General features: G+C 40.7%; 1 protein-coding gene and 1 long non-coding RNA gene across 6 annotated transcripts in view; both read right to left on the reverse strand.

Moving 5' to 3' along the window:
- Positions 1-7,977, reverse strand: part of LOC111252878 (solute carrier family 2, facilitated glucose transporter member 1-like) — a 54,864-nt gene extending 46,887 nt beyond the window's left edge. For 3 of the 5 annotated variants that reach the window (XM_022811468.2, XM_022811464.2, XM_022811458.2), the window contains exon 1: positions 4,985-5,149. In XM_022811468.2, coding sequence (XP_022667203.1) covers positions 4,985-5,149 — 165 coding nt within the window. Of the gene's footprint in view, positions 1-4,984 lie in introns of all 5 variants that reach the window. The other 2 variants (XM_086992347.1, XM_022811460.2) reach the window with 2 other exon arrangements.
- Positions 7,978-11,349: 3,372 nt separating this feature from the next.
- LOC147754860 (uncharacterized) lies at positions 11,350-13,990 on the reverse strand. Its single transcript, XR_015329822.1, has 3 exons — positions 13,832-13,990; positions 13,381-13,507; positions 11,350-13,092 (listed from the first exon to the last, which is right to left on the reverse strand). It is a non-coding gene; the product is annotated as an uncharacterized LOC147754860 (long non-coding RNA).
- Between the last annotated feature and the right edge of the window lie 6,852 nt (positions 13,991-20,842).

Consider the following 20,842-nt stretch of genomic DNA (forward strand, 5'->3'; position numbering starts at 1 on the left):
TGCAAGGCCAGGATGGCTCACGGCGTAGAAAAAAATAATATTAGTAGGCATATTTAAATTCAGTTTTTAACAGTTCATAGTACAGACAGTCTGCAAGAGACCTGGCCGTACTCCAGGGGTAGACTGCGTCGCAGACTGCATTCTATGTGTGACTCCAAGCTTCATGGTGACGAACTATAAACAAAAATGCTCGTCAAATGTACAGCGGCACAAATTCGTCTCAACTATTTAGGCAGAAAAAACGTCACTATACCAACACTCTCGTATTAAAATAGAGCATAGGGACAGTGGTATTAAAAGAATAATCGGAGCATTTTCACTAGATCTGCTCGAAATAATCGAACACGGCAGGAGAAAGCAGATAGGGCTTAGTGCAGGTCCAGATATTTATGTCTCAACTCTGCCGCAAACAAAATTCAAAAGAATGAAGACAAAATAGGAGGTTACGAGTCGAACACGGCTACTTTTGCTTGATCTATGCCTATTCAATTACGGAACAGTTGTCGTAATATCTCGCCCTCGGTTGCGATAACTCATCGCCCCTTAAAGTAAAAACGGACGTCGGGGGTTTCGTCGTGCGCGCCGAGTCCGTTTTCTCCAACACCTTAAGAAACTGCACCCCAACATCAAGAATCGACATCTCGTTTGAAAAAAGGAAAGGAAGGAGACGATGTGGAATTGCGATATAGAATAACAAAGCGGTAAACGAACTATTTTTTTGGGGGCGCGGTAGCGGATCATGGAAATTTTGCGAAGATGAAGACGACAGGCTAAGCAAAATCGCGCATTGGTCATATCTAGCAGTACGGCAGATACGAGACACTTTACCAGCTAAAAATGGACGTAAGGTCAAAAAACAGGCCAGAGCCACGCTGGATGGGCAAGAGTGAATAGCCAAGGAAGCGGTAAACTGGCTTAAAGCCTTACAAGACATACACGCACGCAATGGTATTGTCGTAACTTTCAAAAGGCCGTGCCTTTAATGTATCTGAAATGAAGTATAGGAGCGCGCGCGATATTTCCGGTGTATGTTTATATTAGGAGGTTTTCGATTGAAACATTTTATTGCGTAAAAGAAAGAATGGTAAATTCAACTTCGGTAAATAGATCCGCTTGCTACTGCATTAACGATGACGGCAAGAGACAACATACAAATATACTACACACTCATCTTCAGAAGGAATTTGATTTTTATTGATACTTCATTAGAATTAAAGAAGAAATCGACTTACGATAATTGATGTTTTTTCTAGGTAGCGAGATAAGCTTCATAGTTCCAACTTTTTTGGATAGCGTTAATAAAACAAAAAATAAGTACTTCGTCCAACTTTTTACATAGACTGGAGCACACGCCTTTCTATTATTTATATCTTTTATATCATATTGTGTGAATATATATTAGATGGACCTAAAAAAGGGACATAGAAGCTTTCAAATAATTTTTGTGTAATGTTAAATATCAGCCTCTTGGTTACCACCTAGAGTGAATTACCTAATAAGCTTATACCTAATAAACTATGACTTATAAGGTCTTTATGCGAAAAAACATTATCAAATTGGTCTATGGACAATCAATATTTTGCACTGTAATCTTTCACAGTTGACTAACTGACTGCAAAATTTGGCGTCATACTCGCTGTGCCTTCTTATTTTAATATCGTCTTTGCTCAATTCATGCATATATAAATCTGTATTAAATCTCAATACGAATTAGTGATATATTGTTAAATATATGCCAGCGTATGGTGGCGGTACTATGATGGCGGCGTACACGGTGAAGTGTACGGGAGCTAAAATAAGGGATCTATCATCAGACGGCTCCTACTGCCGGCCAACTCGTCGGTTAAATTGCCTTCTAATAACGATTCTGTTTTTCTCTTATCTAGCACTCATTATATCCGTTTGTATACGATTAGATCTAGGCTGTTAGTGAAACAGGGACACGATTTCAGCTTCTTCTAGTCGACAGATTTCTGGACAGAAACGCTGGGCGTCTGGCGGCCTCCGGTGCCAGTTTCCATTGTGGGACTCGTTTCTTGAACGGAGCATAATAGCGCCAGTGGGCTCTAAACGAGTAAACCGTGAGAAAAGGATAAACACCTCACAGCAAAATCTGCTAGAATGACAATTCCTTGATTTCCCTATGCTCAGGTCCCGAAAAACTATCTATGTAGACAATTCCTAATAGCCTAGACGAAAATTTTATCATTTCCTTACAGTCATGTAATTTTTTGCTAATAAAAAAAAATATCGAATGCTTTTCTCCTAACAGGCAAGGACAAATCTACATGATCTATATTATGCAACAGATTCACAGGACACCCTATCCCGCCATGCTGGATGTGCTCATATTAGAGCCACTTTTGACAATAGCAGAATTTCGAAGACGACTGGGCCCGAACACCGGCTAAGAACGAGAACCATTTTGTCAATAGCAGCATATGCATAACTTTTAATTATCTCGGTGCGGCAATGCTGCTTCTACTTCGAATTCCCTGGCGCATCGTTGCAGCAATAGCAGAGACCTCTTGTTCCGTTCATAGACCATTAGGCAAAGTGAAGTTCCTGAGCTTTGCTAAGATCGACACTTCCGTCAGTATCTGCTATATTGCTTAGGCCGTCCCCTCGCTGGCAAAACCTATTTGAGGCTTTGAGTGTATAAGTAGATGCCGCGAAATCCTCAGAGGCATAGCAAGTGAGTCTCGAAAGTAGGAAGACATAGAAATAACGCCGATCTCTTATGGGTTTTATCGTCGTATCGCTCAATAATATGCTAACAGCTTTCCTTTGCTATGGCTACATCGTACTCATTTGAAAAGTGTGTTTTATATCTTAACAGATTTCCTAGTTAATGAGAAATCATTTTTTGACACTAGCTTGAATGCTTATTGTAACAACGGTAGGAAGAAGTCGCAACATAAAAACGAGAGAACGTTAACTAAAATTACCACGTTTACCCAGCGAGGCTCATATACACCTCGTATCTGTTTCCGCCCATAATATTATTTGGGCTAAATAGGTTAGAAGGATCGGCAAAACTGGCACAGTATCGATGTGTACCGAGCCTAGACTTTATCGACACATCTCATCATTCTTTAAGTATTATTCGTTTGCCTGTCATCTACGCTACTTTATTTGATTCAGTCCTAAAGTTGCCTGTACTTCTACGGACCCAGTATGTCTGTTTTATCCGGCCATGCAAAACACCCAACATTCACTATTAGCGTGTCTGGTCTACGGAATATTATAAAGTTCATTGCGGGCGTCTACACATCATTGTCGACTATTAATTAGAGATACCGAGAGGCGAGTATCTTCGAACGAGTAAATAAGATTAAAAAACATCGATACTTATCTTTTAGAGACTTTTTCTTTTATGGGACTCTAGACATAAGGACAATCACCATAATATTTATCATCAGCAGAAACGTCACGTTCGTCGTCTTTAAAACGGAACACTATATTATCGAATACAGACAAACAAAACTGGGTCGCTCCTTACTCGATAACGACTGGATTGAGTGAACTACTTTGAGCGGCTATGAGGGTACGCATTTACGGGCAGTTTTAGAAAATGAAAAGCTTTCTTAAAAGGTATTCACTCAAGTCCTGCAACACACTAAGGGTAATTGGATAAGTGCTTTTGGAACTTCTGTCAGACAAGGCTGATAAAAGAGAAAGGCTGTACATAGGAACAAATGATTGAATAGTTCCAGTTTGTCCAGAAAAGATTAAAAAAAGATCTCTTATAGTTTGGTGCGCATCGGCAATTTAGACTTCTGTGTAACTAATACACTGTGGAAGGATATGTATGAGTCGACGTTATAAGGCCCCTTATCTCGTAGCGGTATTCCATTCTTTACTATAAAGATTTTAATAAATTAAATGATCCGCCAACGCATGGATAAGTCCAACAATTTTTGGAAAAATAGGTCGCTTATGCCTGTAGCTCTTCAAAGTGTAGGGTTGGAAAAATACACGCATACATTGTTGAAGCTCGCGAAATGCTAGTGGAGACCGATGCAATGGTGGCTTCACATTTGTCTTAACGTATTTAGCCTCAGGAAAATAATGGACAAATGATTCTACGAGTAACAGCGAAATTAATTCGGAACAAGTTGGCACCCAGTCGAGATAGTATCTCTAGTAGTTATATAGGCGATCACGCGAAGCCCAAGGGATGATAAAGTCGAATATGCGCTATAAGAGGCGAGGTTTCGCGTTGTTGTCGCGACCAACTCAATTACTAGAGAAAAACAGAAAAAATATGGAACGTCTGAAAGAACATGTGTTTATTGATATCGCGCCGGTACACAAACGACTATACTCTCAGCCTCATTGTATATATAGGCAGACACTCTAATTTTATTACATCCTCGTAATTAAACGAATTTGTTGATGTAAAAGATATCAATAGGGACCATTAAGACACTCGTGTCTTCTTGCTGACAGAGAAATCTCCCATAAGAGCTTCAGACTTAAACCGATATATAGAATCCCTTGGCGTCTTTATCCGCACGTCCCTACTGTTCACTTGAGCCGTTAAGCAGTCGGTCAATTTACAACTGATAATAGTTCCCTCTAATAGGATAGATTACAATATATTTAGTAAGCGTATCTTGTGTGTACAGACGTAAAGTACGCACAAAGTAAAGTTTGATTACGCACATCGTTGACCAGCGATATACTACTATAGGGGTTACACTCGTACGTCACAGTTCCCGCAAACTTTCCTCTAACGGCAGGACGGTATCACTGATTTCTCATATGATTATTTTGTTGGTCCTGATTGACGGCTGTCAACCAGTACACTCAGTGTATAATCAGTGTACTTTATCCGTAGTTTAAGAGGCCTATAGGCACCAAACCAATAATAGGCTGATAGGCTGTTAACAATCTTGTTGGGCAAACATTTTTCAATTCCCTACGAATGAATGATCTTGAATATCATTGACGTTATTGTATTCACGTGAGGTTTACTCACGTTTTCTCCGTCCGAGCCGTGACGTCCGTGAATGGGAAGCGTTGAGATGTCGGTAGCCGATGATGCGAGCGAATCGGCTGGTGAGGGGCTCTTAGAGCGATCCTTGTCCGGCACATGCAGATATGCCATCTCGCTGAGCGCTGATCTCACTGTCGATGGGTCCATTCTTGCTGCTGTCACTGGTGATGCTGTTGTCGGAGATATTCAATAGGGCTGGAGCAAGAAAACCGGTTATAACTTTGGCGATTAGCGCTAGCCAAAGTCACCTTATTGATGTAGCTGTCTCCGTATCGGAAATTAACGTATTCCTTTTTTATGCAGGTATAAGCGACTTACGTGATTGCTTTCGAAGTAGACTCCGCAAGGAAAGCTACGCTACTGGTTGCGCACCTACCGTCTCTCTCTGTGACAATTTGCAGTAACTCAGCTTTACTTTCGTTTCGATGTTATTTATTGTCGGAGTTTCAGGATATGGATGGCGATGACCGTACGCTTTAAAGAGATATGGAACCTCTTGCTGGGGACTTCCTGTGGGGTTGGCGGTATCCTATCAGAGGACTGCTTATACAGCGATGTTTTTCTCCTTTTTCTTTTATTTTGACAGCGACGGCGGAACAGCGCTCGGCGAAACTCTTAATTCTGCTGGGTCGGACTATGCAATCCGCTCGAAAAATTGCGATTCTGAGATCACAGTTAACATCAGCAGCACAACGCGAACTCGCAAACTTCGTTACATTACCGTTAGCATTCAGCGCTTCGCTTTCGTCATATGATTTGCCTTTTTCTACCATAGGCAGAATACAAAATATATCCTTAAGAGAAGGCAATGCATTCGGTGGTGGGGTGAAAATAAACACACGCATAAACCGGAGATCGTTTGTTATGTGAGGAAGGTACAATATTGATTTGTTGGTTATACCGGTGGGCTACACAATTCGTAGTATTTTCGTGGTATATCCTCGTTTTTTTCCCGTTCTGCGCTCGTGGCCCGCGTCACGTCAGCTTTCGCTTTGGAGTAGATTTGGTGTCAGGGTAGAGGACAGTTACAACGGTGACTGCCTTAGTGCGATTTTCCGTATGTGTATAACTGTGTGTACGTTAGCGGATTCTGCCTCACATGTAGTACTAGTATCACACCCGCAACCGTATATGGCTGTAGCAATAGATTGGTTATAGAATAGCAGTTAGACGAGGCGTTCGATGGTATTGTTATTGTGTTGCTTTGTTGTTACAGCACAGATCACGAAAGACTACACGATCGAACAGCATTCATATGGTTCCGTCACGAGCGCATGGATCGTCGCACTTTGCATGGCACGTCTGGTGAGCGCGCTAAAAGACCATAGGCGGCGAAAAGGTAAAAACAAACAACGGAAAAGCAGCGCAGAATCTCTAGCCAATGTGCAATAATCAATGACACCTTATGCTGGTCTGAGGCTACCCTGAATCTTTCAAACCGATTGAAATGAAAGCGTCGACGATTTCCCACAAGCAACCAGCTACATTACCGGTAGACGTTCAGTACGTAAGGTCACACTCTCTTTCTCTCGTCAGAGCGGAACAATAATAGAATGGTCACGACGCCCAGCGTACGCTACACAGAGCAAAGTAATTGTTATCAATGACGCACGTTGCAGATACACCAGGCATCGACAGTACTACTTGCGATAGCAATGGCAGTAGTTATTCAAGCCTGTGCGAAGAGCTGAGTTCTGCTAACTCTTACTCTTGATACGTGTCCCTAGCGGGAGAGGTACAAACAGCCTGTAATAGAGCAGAATCGCCGAGACCCAATCACCTGATAACCTTCAGACCCAACATAGAGGCGCAATCACACGTTGTCGACCGGGCGGTCGGCCAAGCATCTACAGCACACGACCGTTAGTGATCCACAGGCAGTTTCTATCTAGAACAAGTCCATCATCCAGCTGTAGTAGTTTGGGGTCAGAAACATTTATCTTGTTCCTCGGAGGGCTCCACCACCACTTCTAGTTTTGAAGTTGATTTACGATTTACACATTCTTTCTACGCCTTTTTGTGAAGCTTGTGTGCTCTCGAAGGTGTGCTCCCCACTGTGAACTTGCACGTCGACAGATTCTCCTGCTTGTGTTTCCGCTTACCTGGCATCAGCCCTTCTACAGCATTCTGAGGACAGAGACAGAAGCACTTTAGTGCTACACAAGAAGTTCCTGTTCTGAATGGTGTAGCGCGCCGAATCAGCGTGTAGCAAGACTTTCTGTGCAGGGCGAACCGTTCAAGCAAGTGTTAGTCTGCTCTGAGTGCGTTGAGGGGGCGCGAATTCGCTAAACGCACAAGTCGACATCCCAGCCGAGGCAGCTTTATAGCAATAACGTTGACCGTAGCAGAAGCAGCACTAGTAGTAATATGTTTTGGTTGGTGTTCTACGTGGCCAGCGTATCCCAGCCGTGGTCTCTATCGTATCAGGATACATAAGCTGGCGTGGCGGGTGACTCGGGTCCGTTTATTGTTCACAACAATCGGCTGCCTATCTGGCCGTTGTTCTCTCCCGAGTTGACTGTATAGCCTCGGCTGTCGGTAATGGCGGTGGCGGTTGTAGGCCTTTGTGGGTGTGTAACCGTCTGGCAGCCTGTATGGGTATGCTTTGCCTATCTTGAAGAGCGGGAATGTGTTTAAGCCCTAGCAGGGTGAGACCCGTCGTCCTCCAACTCAGCACCAGTCACATCATGGACGTTGTGACGAGGGTTGCCACTACGGCTTAACTGAGTCGAACGTTGCCATCTACCCGATCGCAGCTCAGAGCTGTGGCAGCCAATGGGTAAGAACTGGCAACAAGAGAAACTCAATCTTAACCAGTGCAGCCTTGCAACCGACAACTAACGGGTCGGTGTCGCTGTGTTTCGGCAGTTTCTCCGCTCCCTCTGTATATCTCACATAACGTACAAACCATATACACACCAGGATAATCGTGAGGATAGTAACAAGGCATCGTGGAATCATTAGACCTGTCGTGCGACCATCGATCCGCGCTGGGTTTGGTTAGGTGTTGGGTTTATGGGAAAGGGAGTGTATATCAGACAACAGCCAGCAGGACACAAACGAACGTGGAAGCTCTTTTTCGATGCGTGCGTACGTGCAATATCTTCCAGGGAGGCCGGTGTATACCCGTACCATAGGCAGTTGAAAGAGCGAAAGGGTGGACACCTTGTCAACCTTGGCATTGAGCTCGTATGAGCAGCCGGTGGCGGAGATTCGCGCTCCGTGAAGTCAGGTCCCTGCCTTCGGAACCTGCTAACGCGTATGGTCGTTTTAATCTATAGCAGTCTAAAGAACAGCCACTGTTCTCCGACGTCTCTCGGATCAGAGTACAATAAAGCATTCTGTTGATCATTATGATGCATATCATAATGTTGATGATCGAGGCGCGAAGGCTGAGCGCGGTCGGAGGGTGAAGGTTGACGCTTGGTTCAGAGATAGACCTCCTTATCAAAATATAGTCTAATCTCAACGAAGACGGTATAGCCATGCTGTGCTAGCTGAGGAACAGCGAAGGGCACGGGTTTATTCGAGATGGCCAATTATTTTAGACGAGGAAAATATGAGGAGTTGCGCATAGGCCAAAGCTGGCAAAAGCAAAGGACATAGATGAGGTGCGGACAAAATGGCCACCCTTATTATTATTCTCAGAGATGTTCCTTTATGCTAGTAACTTACCATTCGTTCGGGAACGCATATTTTTTGAAGCAGTATGACTTAAAGCACATGTACGTACCACTGAATGAAGTCTGAAAATGCAAACCAATCCGAAATGGTGTCGTAAATTGCGTACACATCGAATTAACTTGAATTGAATTTTAACAAAGTTCTGTATGCTTGAAATTTAAATGAATTGTTCTATCTAATATTTTATCAGGTGATATGGTTATGCTTCAGAAGCTCTATGTCTCAAAAGAATTAATTTAGAGGTCAAGATTAGCCCAAGGAAGATAGAAAGAAATAATTAAAAGAGGTTCATGGAAGAATCTTATTATTATAAAAATCGTTATACTTCCATTTCGTTAACGCGTTTAAATGCGAATCTCAAGTGCTTACAGATAAAATGTTTTAGTTGCTTAGTTCTCTTTGTTACTTTAGATTTAGCCGATATTTTTTATAGCATTTCTCTATTAAAAAGATGATAAAATGGTAACGAATAGAAGGTGTCCTTATCTGCAAAGTGGATTTCAGGTTGTTTAAAATAAATCACAGAATCAATCATAGATAAGGTGCAGAGAGGTCGTTTTCCTTCATCGAATGTTTTAAGCCTACTAGCGCTCATATAATCCGAGGCGCTTGCTGCGAAGCCTATCATTTCCTACAGTTTGGGTCGAATCAACGATGCAAATAAACATGAAACTTCCGTTTCATTAGGAAGATCAGGCACATCTTCTATTTCTTCGAGACATAAAGTAAATAGTTTTCCATTGTTTACTCTTACCAAGGCACTTGTAGGGTGGATAGAATATGTAAAGTATGGACTTTTATGTACGATGACATTTAGCGCCTGCCTGCGAATTGTTGAACCCATTACTGGCTGATTTTGACAAAATAAAACGATATCTTCTTCTAATCAATAGGCATATTTGCGTTTACATCCCGTGAAACCGGTACCTATGTATGATGGTCAGCTTTCTCTTAACATAAGAACGATTGTAACAGAATGTTACTTTGGCCTTTTTTGCCAGCCTGGATGTTGTCTCATAGCTTGTTGATAATTATAATAATTATTTATTATAAAAATCATAATCATCATTAGGCTGACAATGTGGATAGTCTAAAAGCTTTTAGTGAGCGATATGTCTGCCTCTTACTTTATTTGTGAGTTTATTGGTTTCATTAAAACTCAGTATGAATATACTCCCAGAGTATTGAAATAATATTTAGGCTAATGATATGTTGACAAGTACCTGACTAATTGTTAGAATTTTGTCTGTTGGAGCTTGGATTGTCTTCACGACGTCGGCGTGAGCTCCCTATAACTGGCAACTCCATGGGCTTTCTTGAAAACTTTGCAAAGTTAAAGTTCGTTGCCAAAAAAGCCCAATCTATCCACCGCTTACGAAGACTCCTTTGTCACTTCTAATATCAGTTTAGCCATTGTTACTATGCTCTATCGTTTCCTGGATTAGCCATTTCGTCATTACGAAATTGTCTATTTCAAAAACCACCTTAGTCCTTTTCGACGTACTTATATTCACTATGTATGACATAGAGGTAAAAACAAAAAGATGCTCTCAAAAAATATTAGCAAAAATTATTTCAGTGAAATAACACCGCCTGCCGACATTTTGGGACCTGTCCTCGAATACGTTTAAACGCATCCAGTGATAGCAACACTCGAAATTGAATAGATAAAACGTTTCTAAAATAAATCATATGTTTCGCTGTAGATATATTTATCTTGTACGCTGATGCTCATACGTGCAAGTACCGGGGAAGGGCAGAACGCACCGTAGTGATCAATGAAACATTATAAAAAATGAGGTTATTTGAAAAATTCTCTTTCTATAACTGGCTACGACCTGGCGCCGGCGTGAAACGCATCATCCGTAGGTAGATCCGTAGATTAATCTTAACGCTTTTTGGCGTTTCTTTGAAGATTGCAAGATTTCTATCATCCGGTTGGACTGATCTTCAGTGAGCGACAGCTTCACATTACCACTGCGAATGCGTCACAGGCGAAACATAGATGATGAACATACACAGTGTCAAAATAGAATCTCTTAAACCGGCATTCCTTCATAGTAAATAAATAGCTGGAGGCTGAATTTAGCAACGTCGAATTAGTCAAAACGGTTCCCAGCTGTTAGCTGAAACTGATGCCATCTGTAGAGTTCTACAAAAAGCAGAGCGTGCCTTGCAACATAACGTTGATGATGCAAAAGATATAAACTTAAGCACAAGAATGGCGCGCACGACCTAAGACATAGAAATCGTTAGAGGGACCTACCAAAAAAAGGAAGGTGTTTTCTAGGTGGAAAATGTTGTTACCAATGCCAAGCGAGAGGGGCACGCGTTAAGATATCCGAGCTATCTACTGTCCTCTTCACTGACCCTTAGCAGAAAATGTCCAGAAAAAATAACAGGTATAATTCTTTCTTCAATCTGTCAACGGACTGGCGAAAACTAAAAAAATATAAAAGTGTACATCTTGTACATTCTCTGTATTAACAAGTTAACTTATTTTTGTACAATTAAACCGTCGGAGATTTGTTGGACTAAGTTGTTGTAGAATGCAACGTCTTTTCACTAAAAAGCAGTTTTAAGCCATTCTACATTTAATGACCTTGACTTGAAACTATTCTTAAAATCATTCTAACTATTAATGAATAGCAGCCTTAAAAATATTAGGACCATCCATCCATGATCTGAAATCCTTGTTTCTGAATGCTAGTAAGCATTCGGAGACCTCAGGACAAGCTAATGGTTCAAACAGCCGAGTCTATGCATTTTGATTAAGAGTGCTTGTCGACATTTACTCATCGCCTTAGGCATACCCACGGTGACAGGATGCGTCACTGGTCGAGACTGGAGCTTCTGATCACAGCAGATCTAGCGTAAGGAAGATTTCAGCGCTAAAACATGGCCGCGATAGCTATAGTTTCGTTTTGTCATATTTTCATTCACTTTCCGCTTCTTTCTTTATTGAATAGCTATGCTTCGTTCCAACGCTATATTCTGCCGCAGAAATATGTCACAGTAATGTTTGTGATTATTGTCTATACTGGTTTTTAGGATATAGTCGATCTGAAAAAGCAAACTCCGGTAATGATTCAAAAATGTTCTGAAGCACTACGCAGAAACGAAACTGTGCGGCAGGAACATAGGGTGGAAGCATATGAGAAAGCCTTTTGCTAAGGGTAAAGACCCACCACATACTGTAGAAACGAAGACGAGGACGTTGTCCCATGAAGCCGTCTGCGATCGGTGGAACCAGTTGGCTTGTTGTCGGGTGTAGGCATGAAAAGAAAGCGTTCGCTGCTTAAATAGAGTAACTAGGGTTTTTTCCCGTTTAGAACATGCCAGGGCCATAACTGTGCCACTACATAATAATATTCAAAGGCTGGAACATATTTTCTCTATGGACATATTTGCTGTGGACGTAACAATTACCTCGCATAGTATAGTCTAATTTTTATCGCACAAACGTATTCCACACCAACCTTAACTTAACCAATATAAGTTTCGGCTTCTGACTAGAAAAGTGCGCCTAATGCGACAATTAGAAAAGGGGGTACGGGACGCGTTACGATTCCGTGACAAGCGAGTTGGGAAAAACAAGCTAGGCAAAATGCTCAATCAATGAGAGTTCAGTCGCTCTGTTGGATGCGGAAAATGTTAATACTAAGCACGATAGATGGAGCACAATGTTTGATTTGAAGAATGGACCATTCACCAGAGAAACAGTAAAGTCTACTGGTAAAACCAGGCAAAGCTAACATCAATTGAAAATAACACATGGACTCAAATGATCTTCATCAATTATGTGCTTATCAGGTGAAGCTCAGATGTGAACTATAGCCTGAAAAAAAAAAAGCAATGTGTAATTGTACAACACATAATTCCACTTGCTTGTCTCGGCTAAATAGGAAAGTAAGTATACTCCTGTCTTCAGATAAATCGAAGCCATTTTTCGCAATCGGCTACTGTTTATTTTTGTCCTATGACAAAAAGCTTGCTAAATACTTATCGTTTCATTCCGATTCGTGTGGAAAGGTTCTAAACATCGAGTTCTGTTGTACGGTGCAGCCATAGAAGCTAGCTCCAGATAGCTAGCTTCCAGTGCGAAGGCATGTCTTCAAGCCAGTTTGTAAGCTTTCACGTAAATAGTACGTCAAGCAAGCAAACACATTAGCGCGACACTATTCGTAACTGGCCAACATAAATATTTCGCGATGTCTAATAAAATGCCTTCCGGAGGGGGTATGTTTTCCGGTTATGGTCAATTAGGTGGGATGAGAACGCCCACGCATCTTCGGTACATACGTAAGCCTAAAAACACGTTTCCTTGAGAGAACTTAGCGAGTAGTATAGGTGCAATGAAAATGTGGTCAAGAAGACGACAATTATATACGGTCTCCGGCAACAACCTACAACAATATGTAATTGTGTTTCATTATTTTTTTAATGTATTTAGAAGCAGACGATTATTCGCAAAACACAATGTTTAACTCGGTAAGAATTATACTGTGGCTTTTTCAACAAAATACGTTTTTGGGGAAAGAATTTTTTTGTCGAAACTCGGAGCGTTAATCTTGGGGCTGTTCTGAACAAAACTTTACTATTTATCGGCTGAACATATTACTTCAATGTTTATATAAACACATGTAATGGGTAGGAAGAAAAACTATGCTACGTTCCACGGCAATTCTAGATACCTTCTTTGTCGACAAGTTGCTAGTTATTCCCGAGAGCGAACTGCTCGTTAAAGGTGCTGTTGAGATTCTGGATCAGATCACGCCGATCTTGATCTTTTAGATACGCCTGCTTTGAGGGTAAGTGCCACTGAAAGCGTATACACATATTTATTTGGCACACAGTTATGTAAACACATAAGAAGTTAAGATTACTATTGTGATGGAAGTATTCATCTCGAATAGTTCTACGAAAATTGTATGAAGCAAACATTTCGTCCTGCCATGATTTTTGTAATCTATTATTGGGAGTGAACGTTCTCATCCACGTTAGAAAGTATAGATAAAAATAAATATAAAAATTATATTATTATAAAATATAAAAATATTAATGACCATAATAAATGTTACAAAGATCATTGTAACATTTACTATGGTCATTCATATTCACTAAATAAGCGTAAGTTTTGTTCACCTATTTCTGTTGAAGGAAGACTAAGTTCACGATTGGCTTTCCTTTAGTTAACGGAATGCCAGTGTCTCCGTTGTCTCGGTAACCGTTGGAAATGATGTAGACACTAGGGTATAAATTGTTAGCTGACTTGTAACGAAGCTCTTTTTATAACTTTAATTCCTGCCTTCATTGTAACAATCGCTCTAATAAGTGCGTCAGTCTGAAATTTGAATTGCATCATCGTCAATGATCGGCAGTCATTACCGCTTCAACTCAATCTTGAATTTGGCTCAATTACTTACTTGTTAAAACTTCATTAATTAACTGTTTACCTTGTACGTAGTAAAAATGGGTTACTTTTCGCTTCGAAGACTATTTTTCCAAATAGAGCCTTTTTTTGTTTTACGCTTTATTTATGTGGATAATTTATAAAACACAAAAGGCGCCCGAAAGGTGTACATTTATCTTTTAATTCTGATTCTGCTTGAACTTGCAGCAGCGCCCTCTAGAGTGTATTCAAGGAGGTGCCTCTCGCGTCAAACCAACCGTATTTAATACCGAGGGAATACTATGTTTTGAACTATTAGTGATGTTTTTATTACCAGCATCTGTTGGTAGACTTAAAGACGGCTTCCATAGTCACATGGTTGGCCTTGGAAGTTTGAAAAAATAATATGGGCTTAACAGAACGGATCACTTTTCTGGAAGCTAGACATCCTCCAATAATGATTTACCTTCTAACAAGGAGCTAATCATTTTTGACCGATCGTATCGCCGTTGTAAATGACTTGGTTTTAGTATTTTAGTACACAATAATGCGAACGCTTTGGCTTTGTTACTAGTATTCGGTGTTAGGGTTTTGAAAAAGGTATACAGCGTATGAAAACCGCGAGTATGAAATTGGTGCTACACATGTACACATTAGGAATACTTCCTTTGAACATTCATGAAATTGGCTTCGACTGTTTGCGCTGTCGAACCTTGGCTGCCAATAGACGCATTAGAAAAACGATCTTCTACGCCTAATTCTTTTATAGCTTAGATAAATTAAAAATATAACCGAAAAATTCACGCAAATTGAAACGAAAATATTATCTTCACAACTAGTTTTCTTCAACCGCCGAATGATACTGAGCTTCTAACATTCTTGAGAAGATGGCCTGACTATCCAGAAATATAAGTGTCGTAGATCTTAAGACTTAACTAAAAAAAGTTAACTTCCGCTTGTAGGTTTGTATGGCCGGTCTACAAACCTAACGGGGTGAAGAAAGACGGTTTCATCCTGGACCTAGCGATCTTTCTTATTGCAACGGAATGGCATGACCGTATTCAAGATTTTTGAGACCAAGCCTATACTTAAACGTACGTAATTATTATTCGTTTTTAGATGTCTGGAGTTATTTTTCCTGACATGGGTCAGATTTGAAACCCGTAAACAACATAACTGCCCGACTGCGTGCTGATTGTGTACTACTATGCTGCAGTAGTTCATTGGCTCTCTTCGGCGTATCAATGCAAAGTTTTCAATCAAATAGCTTCTTGTGGTTACATTTTAGTAGAAAATAAATAACTCCCGTTGATTCTCTAATCATAATTATCTGTGGCATTATGCGTGTGGCAGCATTGGCTCCTAAGATAAACTTCAAAGGACGACACACTGGCAATACTTTAGAGCACCCAAGTGACTCACAAGACTCACCCGTTCGAAAAAGAAGCAAAATAATCAAAACTATAACCGTATATCCTATCGTGTCGGCATATTCAGCATTGGATATTTGATGTCATAGCTTTACGATTTAGCTCTGGTGGCGATAATGGCCCATTTCGTACTGCATTCGGAGCCGATGTACCGCAAACAAATGAGTAGCCTATAGACAGTCATTTATCACTTTCAAGCCGAAGATCAATATACAACTTCGCTACGCGTATGCATATGATAGACAAGAAAACATGCCGATCATCGCCAAGCCCTCTGAAAATTCATAAAATATTCAAGCCCATAAATGGCGAGAAAATATCAAGGTCTGAACCGTTTAAATCGCAGGCTCGAGCTGTCGAAGGAGTTTACAAAGTGAAACCGTACGTCCTTTATGGTAGTTGAATATAATTTTAGTTAAAATAATGGTACTGCATAGCAAATCTACGCTAGAAAACTCCAGAGACTTGATAATCATTCAGGGCCCGCCATACAAATGACGCTTCAAAGCAGTGAAATGGCAATCTTATAAAAACCAAATTACTATGCAAAACTGAATAATTTCCATGTAGCATGTTTCCCGCTAAATGCATACGGACTATGCAATAAACAATATTTTTTTATCCATTGTGCTACCCGGTATGTGCTTTAAATATTGGTTGGCTTGCATGGTCAAGTGCCTACATGAACCGTCGAGACCAGCTGTGCATCCATGCAAAACCGATGCGCCAAGGATAGAAATTAAAGTTGAACTTCAACTAGGTGAAAAATACACGCTTCGTTATTATAATATATTACAGTATAATTGTATATAATGCAATGGGAACTGACAAACTAGTTTCATTTATCTACCAGAGGGATGACACGTTTGCAGATATGGGAAAATTCAGTGGCAACGCCGATAAATTCATAGTTGAGATTTAATTGCTTGGCCTGAAGATTTCAATTTGAAAACCGGTCAAGCCCCTTAACAAACTGGATTGAATGCATTATTTCAAACAACAAATGTTACATAACGGTAGCACTAATTTTAATATGAGTTTTGCTTTTTAGGCAAAATTTCACTTTCTACTGCTATTTTTAATAATAACAATAATAAATTAATACGATTGGCTTAATATAGCAATATTTAAAATGGTTACATCGATACTAAACATTTGATCTACTCTTGCTAATCCCCTATAGTTATACTGTATATACACCACTGTAATGAAGAGTGGGTGCACGGAGTGAAGTAATTCATTCGGCCTGTTCTGAGCCTTTATGTAGTTGGCAAGCGTTTCTCTACGCTAAATGAATGTTTAGCGGAGTCACTGCGCTTTTTTGGAACACGTCTAAAGGGACCGTTTAGCGGTACAGAAACTTTTTTCAAATACCCTCGTTTGCCAATACAACTTTTTTGTTTGCAACACCAGGAGTCAAGGATCTAAGTAGACCAAGAGTTTTGGAAGCCAGAGAATTAAAAAGTTACGTCTCGTGCAAATCCCTCCACATTTTCAACCGTTCGAAACATTTGCTTTGGTTCGTTTCGTACCTTGATTCTGCGGTACAGTGGTAAACGTATGACGTGTCCGTGGTGTAAATAATGACACTGCGCGAACTTAATGATAAAGCTCTAAGGTGGTTGAATTCTATACCGCAGATACAGATGTTGTCGATTTTCATGGAGCCGGTTGGCCAGTGTCTTTAGCCTACCACGGTGGAATTTAGTTGTAGCACACATTATTCCTGCCAGGATCAATGTAGGTATAATAATTGTGTCCTTTGTCGGCCCTTTGACCTATGGTTGAAATCATTGTTCCACTATCAATTTGTTTGAGAAATTAAGCTGTTAACATAATAATATCGATCGAAGGGAAATATAGCGCTTATATGGGCGACAAGTTGACGCGATAAAAAAATCGGCGACAACTTACTCTATTAATGCTTTGCTATAGAAAAAAATCACTTGCAGAAACTATGAAAGAGGCGCATTAGTGAAATGACCCATAAAATTTTCATCAAATATGGGTGCTCATTCAAGCATGCTTACACAAACGTATTCCTTAAACATGCTACACACATACACGGATATATATATAAGTTGTTATATTTTTTCAATTGTGCGTCTCAATAGCGATAACTAATATCAATAAATTAAATAATCGTTCATAACGCTTACTTTTCCATGCATCTGTGAAAAACTATAGTTTCGTCTCGTTTCTGTCTCTCAGTAACACTGCCATTTCTAACATATATACAATATCGCTAATATGGTTGAATCGAGTTTTGCATCACCTTCTCTATTGGCTCTTAGCTCTTCTCGCGGTAGTCCTCAATTAGCTATAAAATGAAGACCGAACTGACCTAAAAGCATCTTGTACCTACTTTTTCTTCGTATCCAAACTTTGATACATTAGGCACCGGCCACCAAAAGCCGGTAAATGGAACCGCTATCAACCATACCGGGCTAATTAATTGCAAAGCTTTTCACTCGATAAGCCTGGCCCTAAAAATCAGCTTTGATGTCTCCACAAGCAAGGACTGGGGATTAAATAGATAATATCAACGAGAACTTTAATGAAGATCCCTAATCGTGGATCACTATGCTGTTGGTGCAAGTGGCTAAGAATCATAGTGGTAACAGTGGTGAAAGATATTGGCTAACTGCTGCCATTATGGTGAGGCGGGCAAGCCTGGGTTATGCAGGAATACATCCATTCAATTTAGGTCATTGCTCGGCCGCACTATATATGTATGTGAACAGACGTTTTTGATTGTAAGCCAATAAATAGAATTTATATACACATATATATTATATTCAAGCGTATGCATATTTTTTGTTTGTTATTTTTATGTAATGCTACTATATACTATATATATTTATACTACAATAATATTACATTACGTTACGATAACTTTTTCTACACCTTTATCCCTGCATTTAGACATTTTTCGAACAAGTAAAACTAAATAAGTGTCACGCGATTTTTGTGTGTGTGTGTGTGTTCCTGAGCGCACCGTGTTATTACGGTACCATTTTGCTTGCAATTATATAGATCTATGTGTTGCAGTTTTTATGACGTGAACTTCTATGGTCGATCAAATAGCAGTTGCCTTTCTACTGCACGCCACACATTTGCGCGTTTATCCGTAATCGATCTATCATCATTGTTGCTTCTTCGATGCCTTTTAAGATCAACTAGGCTCCTACGTTCTAGTTCACTGAAGCAACTGATCTCGGCTGACTTCTAGAATCTAGGATCATTCGGCCTTAGCTGCAGTCTGAAATCCTCTGGTACATACACGTTCATTTTCGTTTCCATCGTATATCATTATTATGTTATATATATGATTATATTAAATATTTTTAAATGAAATAAATAGGCTATTTATATGTATAATTTCGAATAAGTGGTTAATACAATTTAGTAGCACGTTATACAAACGGATTATTTATTCGTCAAAATTATGTTTTACTCTCCAGATAGCCTATATGGCGATGCGTATGCCCACCGAATATCTTCTATATATTTTCCAAAGGCGCCAATACCTATTTATTTTTCATAAACTTTGATTCATAGCATGTTTTCGAATTCCGCAGATTTTAAATTTTATCCTCGGGAGTCTCCTTATTCTCGAACTCTAAACTTTAACGGCATTCAGCATTACTCACGCGATTATCTGACACCGAAGAAGAGCATGTGTCAAACATCCTATAAGGGGATCCGGTTCAGGACCACTTCTTTAAATGGACTTTACCATCTACATTTTCTTAGTGTAAATACCTAACGTAGTTTACTCAAATAACGTCTCTATTCGTATCGCCTACGCTGCCTCACATCCCTCCTTGCCAGCCACATAAGCAGGATTGCCGAGGACTGGAGAGTAGTTTTTTTTGTTGTGTACGAGGCGGTACGCGGCACCATGTTCCTATCAGGCAGTACAGCCCATGATACGCGACCAAGGACCGGTAAGGTATTATCGTTCTGAACCTATTGATTCAACCTAAGCTCTCGATCCTTGGCTTTCTGTTTGCCAACTCTCCCTTTTGAACAAAAACTTGTATCGGCCGCTGTTCGAAAAATCATCGTACCCGCCAAGATCTAGTGCCTCAGTTTTGAAGGGCGATACCTCAGACCTGGCAAGCTTTATTCTATTGTAATACTTATAATAAATGAAAACCGAACGCTTAAGTGCAGAGAATTTGACGAAGTCATTTTGAACAGCGTCGCCGCTGGCTTTGTTGCTAGGGTTGTTTTAATCGTTGTGTATTAGCCTGGTTGCGGCCCGGGCTAACCGACGCGAAGGCGGATAGACGAACCTGGAGGAAAAGGCTGATACAGGAATAAATGGTGATATTTTCTCTGTTATCACCGTCTCCTTCTCATTGCATTGGTCTGCGCGTTAGGAGGCTAGACTGCACTGCCTTGCAGCCTCAGTGGCAGGGTTTTTGATGAAACGGGGCGAACCGGGTCGGTTTGGATGGCTCACTCGTTAGGCAGCTCCAACGTTCATTATTTGTTTCTGGCCTGCGGTCCTAGAAGAATTTTTCTGCGTCGTCATACTGCAGCCAGCATATTTGCATCCTTTATGCAATCATCCTGCAGCGGTAACATTATCACAAAGGTCGACTTATGGTTGATTGGGCAGCATATCTATTAGCGAGGAAACGAGCTGACGGTGAAATCCAGCGGGAGATGACGCTTCGGCGTGCCTCACACAGTTAGCTGCAACACCCGCTGAAGTTTTTTGTTCTGAATTCAAGATCAGCAAGGACCATGCTAATGACAAGTTCTCTTTTTCTCGTCAGTTGCCTTTTCTCTCGTCCAAACTTCAACGTAACCCTGAATGCTTCTATTGTATTATTCTTCGGCCTGCCAACCTTCTACATTCACGCCGTGGTATATGTCCCGCCGGAACAAAGGAGCATTCCGCGGAGCACTACCATGCCATCGTCAGTTTGTGCGCCCGTCTCCAGGACAGATAGGTACAGAAGGCAGGACACCGACCGTTTCGTAACCTCTCACGTTGACGAACTTGCCAGTTTAACGTAGATTTTTTTTTCATTCTCTTTCAGTTCGTTCTACCATTTGATAGAATGACCAAAAGCCCTCTTTGCTCTGTGGACCCACCTAGCTTCACCATGAGCATATCTTTGTCCTGAGCCGTCATCGTTTGCTGTTTGCACTCTAAGTCTGTGACCGTGCAGCAGAGTGAGCACTTCTGTAACTTTTATCCATGCGAAGAGTGCACACATTTTTCTTCACGCTGCAGAAGCGCGACAGCAGCTTCGCCAGCAACCCCGTTGCCGCCAACTGCCTTGCCCTCTCTTTATTGGGTTATTCCCGGTCTCG

The sequence above is a fragment of the Varroa destructor genome, unplaced genomic scaffold (assembly GCF_002443255.2).
Source record: "Varroa destructor unplaced genomic scaffold, Vdes_3.0 BEIS01000006.1, whole genome shotgun sequence".
Lineage (NCBI taxonomy): Eukaryota > Metazoa > Arthropoda > Arachnida > Mesostigmata > Varroidae > Varroa > Varroa destructor.